The sequence below is a fragment of the Penaeus monodon genome, chromosome 1 (genome assembly GCF_015228065.2).
Source record: "Penaeus monodon isolate SGIC_2016 chromosome 1, NSTDA_Pmon_1, whole genome shotgun sequence".
NCBI classification, from domain to species: Eukaryota; Metazoa; Arthropoda; class Malacostraca; order Decapoda; family Penaeidae; genus Penaeus; species Penaeus monodon.
The window spans coordinates 9,377,363-9,383,671 of NC_051386.1; the positions used below are offsets into that span (position 1 = coordinate 9,377,363).

The following is a 6,309-nucleotide window of genomic DNA, read 5'->3' on the forward strand; positions in this document are numbered from 1 at the left end:
GGACACTCACCCGGCGGGGAGGAGGGGAGGGAGGAAGGGGGAGAAGCAGGAGGAAGAGTGGGGGAGAATGGAGTTTAGAGTATGATTCAAATTTTTGTTTTACGTGCTCCGTTTATATATGTACATACTTATATATGTATATATGTTTACATGCATACATATATAAATAGATGTATAGACAGACACAGATATATATAGATATATAAAGCACATGTAGTGGCTCACGATCAACAAGCTTATTCTTATTTTTCCTTTCATCAATACTTCATGGGTATTCTATAAATTTCTATCAATAATGTTTGTTTAGCCTAAATTTCATTACTTTACTTTTCTTAGATTACTTCCTTAGTGAAGTTTTATAGAATGTATTTTTAACTAGTTGCCTATAAAGTTGCCGCATATGACATGTACATAAATTTATCGATGTCTTGTATTTGTTACTGAAGGATTGACAAACGTTTTGACATAAACGTCGCTCTTATTGAAATAGACGATTGAAAAGCTTGTCATCAATATCGAAGTAGATGAAGGTACCACTGGAGAGCGTACCATGCATGATCAATTTCAGGTACCATGCAATTCATGTCACGGTAAGCAACAGGTTAATACAAGGATTTTATTGCTCAAAAATTACCGCCAAATATTTAAAAATGATAAATAAAACAGAAGAAGTACTCGTGAGGTGACAAAGTTCATTAAAAATCCCCACTAATGCCTATGGAGATTAACGGAAAGTATGAGAGCAATGGGAAACAGTCTTCATGAAGGATTTTTAGCGACCGCGCGGTAAAGCGGCGGCGCCTCCACGCAGCTGTGTCAGATGGCCCGCGCTTTCAGATCGTTTCAAATGTCAAATTTCATTATCCTTGATATTGAATATGCATGTGATTATACATGTTTCTTATTTTATGTAAATCATTATACTTTTAATAAATAAATGTAGTATTTCCTAACGTCCAAAGGCTATTAATAACAAAAATCCCCTAAAATAGCACCCTTCTCCCTGGAATGTGGCACCAGCGCAGTGACGTAAAATGTAAGCTCCTCCCAGTAGGCGGAGCCAGAGCCGTTGTCATGGCGACGCTGCGCTTTTGTCGCCCCCGCGCGGTGCATTGTGGGTCCCGCCTTGTGCGCGCGAAAGCCCGCGATCAACGAATCTCAGTCTCTTGCCTCACGAACGCGGAGCGAAGTGGACCTCTTGCTGTTGCGCTCTCGGTTCCATTGTTAGTTTTCTTTGCAATTACCAACCCAAACCAATTTTACAATGGCCGATACTGCTGCTGAGGTTGTGTAAGTATTACAAGCATTAGTGTGGTTTATTTACTAAAAAAAAAATCTATTTTAGAAGAAAAGTGGTGGAAAAAACGTGATATTTTTTTTTCTTTCCCATTGGAGGAAAATGATGCCGGCTTTGTGTGCATGGAGTGTGCGCGACTTTTAAGGCAAAAATGGCTTAAAAAGAGCGGGGAAGAGTGCAACATCGGCGTTGAAAATGTGCTCTTTGTCGAGGAAAAAAGAGGAAGTGTGAATGTGACTTTAGGTGATGTACGGTATTGATGAAATGGTTTAAAAAAAAATTGTGAAAAGGAGGTAAGGTCCGTTTTCTTTTTTTGTTGGTTTTTTTTTTTTCATATAATTTGGCGGGAATAACCTACTCCCCCCCCCATCCCCCATTCGCTCCCCTTCCCCCCCATTTACATCCTTTAGGGTTATTGTACCCCCTCGACAATTCCCTTCTTTTTATCGCCAGCAATGATAATTTCTCTTAATTTCATCTACTCCCCCCAATTCTAGTAGTCTTGTGGGATTCCTGTGATATTTATCGTCATTTCCTCCACCTCCCTCCTTTCCAAAAACCCCTTTCTGACCTTTGACCCCGACAGACCGAACAAAGATGTACCGGGTTGGCGGGAGTTTATTTTCGCTGGGACCGGCATTTTTTCGACCGGGCTAAAGTTTACGGCTGTTAAATATTCCCGCTTTTCTCTCCCTCCCCCCCTTTTCCCCCTTCCGTCCCCCCCCCCTCTCTCTTATAGACCGATGATAATCATTTTGGTTCGTTTTGTCATCCTGTCGTTTTAGTATTTCCGTGTTGGCGTGGAAACGTTGAGGAGACTTCGCTTTGTCTGGTATGTCCGTTTGGGAAGCGGCGGGGTTGGGAGCGAGGTATTGCGAAGGGGGGGGGGGGTTGGGGAGGAGGCGTCAGAAACCGGGCTGGTTCGTTAGGGACGGAAAACGTTTTCATGAGGATTCGCTGCATGATTTATGTCCCTTAGATTGCATGTTTTAATATTCACCGGTTTGCGATACCATCTTTGCTCTTTTTTTGCTGGACGTACTCTATTGATCAAGTAGCAAGCGGTCCGTGCCGGTTCTTTCCAAGCAGTTCCGGTTTTGGCCGATTGCAACAGGAAATGTTTTTGATGACGGGACTTTCTCGGACTGCATTTCAAAACAATGGTCTCGGGGACTTCAGATCAACGTTTCCACGTGGCGACTTGAATACCCCTTCCCCCATCCCCCCCTCCCCCCTCTATCTATCCTCCTCCGCCCACTCCAAGGTTACACTTCAGTGATTCAGGTTGTTGCTCTTGTGAAGGATGTCAGGCATTGCACAAATTCTTGTGTGTATTAGAGATGACTGGAGGGGGGGGTTGTTTTCACTTTCCAGGTCACATGTTCATTATTACGTTGAGGTATTTTTAGGCACTCGCTATGCTTTTAGGAGTTGTAATAGCGTGTTCTGTGGTCAGTGTCTTCTCTCCGTTCTACTTCCTCCACCCACGCCTAGATGCGTTTCTCTCCACTGCGCTTCTACCTCTCTTGGATCTAATTTTCTTCGGCCGCTTCACTCCTTCCCCGAATCTCATCTGTTTCGTTCTAATCCTCCCCTGGTCTCAGGTCGTCTCCCTTCACAGATCTGCCCCTCCCCCCCCTCCATCTTCCCATAGATCTGTTTCTCACCGCTCCTCCCGCCCCCCCCCCCTCAACAGACCCGATTCCCCCCTCCCCTAATCTCTCCCCATCTGATATATTTCAGACCCCCCATTTTCTTTAGCTCCCCCTGCATGTCTCCTCGGATCTATTTTTCTCCTTTCCCCTCCCCTGAATCTCCTCTGATATTTTTTCATTCCCCCGCCCCCCATCTCGGCTATTTCTCGCACCTCCCCCCTCCCCCGTCAGTTTATCGCACCCCCTTGCCGCCTCCTATCTCGTCTATTTTCCCTTCCCCCTTCCCCTGTCCCATCTCGTCTTTCATTCTTACCCTTCCCATCTTAGATTTTCTTCCCCTCTTCCTCCCACTACCATAGCATAGCCATTCCCCTTTTCATCTCGGGTCTTCCGCTCCGACTCTCCCCCTACCCATGTTCCCCCCCCTCTTCATCTCGTATCTCAACCCTCTCCCTCTCCCATCCCGTCTTTCCCTTCCACATCTCTTCAGTATCCCCTTGGATGCTCCTGGATGCTGGTCACAGCGCGTCTCAACTTAAAGGTGTTCTGAGTTTGGTACTTGATTGGTGTGGCCTTTGTGGAGTTTGGCTCAGTAGTATTTTGTAGCTATGCTTGGCATAATTTTGTTTCAATACTTTTCGATTTGTCAATCATTTAATCTTTTATTAAAGTATTCAAGTAAACATTACGCAGACTTACTCAGTCGGAAGTTGGAACTGGATTCCTCATTATACGATTCTGGCGGCTTCTCTCCGGTCGTTGTGACGCTTGCACTGGGGAAGGATGTGCTCATCCTCATCCGCTTCTTATATTTGCTACAAGGCTTAGTCATTGGTCTTTATAGGGTGTTACTCGCCTTCCAATGTTAGCTGGACGAATATTGATCGCGGACATGGAGTGTGACCGGTTGGGTTTGGAGGTTGCGCTACTACATAATAATGGTTAATAATAAACATTTGTCTTAGATAACTGGGCGGCTGAGTGGGTTAGGCACATGGTCAATCCTTAGTGCAGGCATGCGATTATCCAGTTGTATGGCTTTGTAACACATCCATATTTAACTCATAATGAAAACTCACGAATAAATCGTCATTTTTTATCATGAACATCGCGGAACCTTGAGAGGAATAAAATTCAGTAACGAGTTTAAAACTAGTCGAATAAACGCAGGATGTTGGTTTCCGGTGCACTAGTTCGCTAAAGCGGGGTTTATTGTAGTTGGTGTATGGGGGGGGGGCGTCCTGGGAGCGTGGTCAGGGTTGGCGGGAACGGCCGATTGACTTGTTCCGTGAATTTAGTAAAAAAAAAAAAAAAGAATCGATAAGCGGCATAAGACTTGTATCGAAGGATTTAAATGCGTTAATAACCATTTTTCATTATAGTCGAAATAACTCGCGACGTAATTACACCTATTTTTAAAGGCATGCTTGGCATTACACCCAAGACGCCTGTAATTAGTGTTTATGGAGCTATAGTGTTCAGTGTTGGGCACTGAAAACTAGTTTTGCTATACGTTGTAACTATTATATACATTTCGGCAGTTTAATAGGACCGATAACGATGCATCACCAAAAGTGTACAGAATTACCGTAATAGGGGTTTGGTGGCCTTTGCCGGAACCTCATCACTGTCTGAATGTATCGCTCGTATTAATTAATCAGGTTACCTTTATGCAACTTTTTTTCTCGTCTGTTTCTCTACAAGGCGGTGTTTATGATTTTTATGACTCATTTCGGTCGATTATTACCTTGCTTAATACTATTTCCATTACCACAGTGCCACCACCCCTGAGGTCACCAAGGAAGTCCCTGAGACCAAGACTGAGGAGGTAGAAAAGGCAGAGAAGGCCCCCGCCGAGGAGGAGGCTGAGGAAGCCAAGACCGAGGAGAAGGCAGCCAATGGTGACAAAACAGAGGAAACCAACGGTGATGCCACAGAGAAAACCGAGGAGGACAAGGCTGAAGAGACCGAGGAAGCCAAGGCGGAGGAGACCAATGGCGTAGAGAAGGTGTGTAGGGATTTTTTTCTCGTTTTTTTCCTTCGATAAGCTAAATTGCTTTGTTTTAATTAATCTCGCATTTATCTGGTTTTAGTTAATCCATTATTTGATTGTAACTCCACAGGAAGCTGATGAGGAAGCCGCCAAGACCAACGGCCACAGCGAAGAGACTAACGGCGTTGCTAATGGTGATTCTGGTAAGTTTTGTCAAGTATTGTGTGCCGTAATTGATGTATAAACTGAATATGGACAAACCTTTACAGTATTTTAAAGTGATACTGAATTTAACCAATGTATTACAGAGAAGCGTGCAGCAGAGGAATCTGAAGCCACCTCACCCACAAAGAAGGCAAAGGTTCAAGAGGAGACCACAGAGGCTGCAGCTGAAACCACTGCTTAAGTCTGTCTTCCGCTCTTGTCCCCCAAGACCCTCACTCTAGCCTTCTCAGAGACCTTTTTTTTTACTGAAACAATCTTGCTGTTCTTTTCTTATTTCATTTGGATGGGCACCTACTGAAGGTTTTGGTAGCCTCAATTTTTTCTACCCGTGTACCTGTCAATTATTATACACTTCCGTGTATTCTTGGTATGAAAGAATGTTTGTGGGGTTCAATTTAACTACACCGTGTACAAATGTACAAACTGGTGTTACGTTCCTTCAGTCGAGTCATGGTGGTTGTAGTAGTTTAAATTTCAGTAGGTTCTTTGAACGCAGGAACAAAGTAACGTGGTCTGTAAGGCAATTTTTAAAAATTTGTACTTTGCAACCATTTCCAGTGAATGGTACTTGTTTTGTTTCAAGTCAGTGTAGTAAAGTTATTTGTACATGTTACTGAATGGATGTTTGAGAGTACTTGCTGTAGGCTGAACTAATATTCCATGCCATGCTAGGGCTAGTGTAGCACCAATTACAAGTCTGCCTTTATTTATTTTCTAAGTCATGTCTGAGTGTTGGAGTGAAAGTTTGCCACTATCCACACCAAGCAGGGAAGGATTGAAGCTTTAGTTTTAGTTCGTGCACAAGTCAACATTCCGTTTCGTTAACATGACTAAGGTTACTGTGTAACCTAATCAGCTGAAGTGAGTGATCTTGAATGGTACGTAGTATTATTTTTCAAATAAACCTTAACAAAAATGTGTTTGTTGTATACCTACCGTTTCTCTTACGTGACAACTTAAGGATGAACAAACTAGACCCGAGGAAGGTCTGTTACGATATATGCGACACTATCGCACCTGCTATAATTATAAGTGATACCAGAAAGGGCGTATTAAGTCCAGGGGTATATCTTTATTAATAAGGGGTGGTAGGTGCGATAGTTGGCAGAACCCTGTTACCACTATACCATAGAGCTATA

The 6,309-nt window shown here is 43.6% G+C and overlaps 1 protein-coding gene across 1 annotated transcript; it reads left to right on the top strand.

Annotated features, from left to right (window-relative positions):
• Positions 1–1,114: 1,114 nt before the first annotated feature.
• LOC119588832 (glutamic acid-rich protein-like) lies at positions 1,115–6,089 on the top strand. The gene is made up of 4 exons (XM_037937506.1): positions 1,115–1,290; positions 4,729–4,960; positions 5,076–5,148; positions 5,254–6,089. The coding sequence occupies exons 1-4, from the start codon at positions 1,265–1,267 to the stop codon at positions 5,349–5,351; spliced, it is 429 nt and encodes a 142-aa protein (XP_037793434.1). The 5' UTR covers positions 1,115–1,264; the 3' UTR covers positions 5,352–6,089.
• The last annotated feature ends 220 nt before the right edge of the window (positions 6,090–6,309 follow it).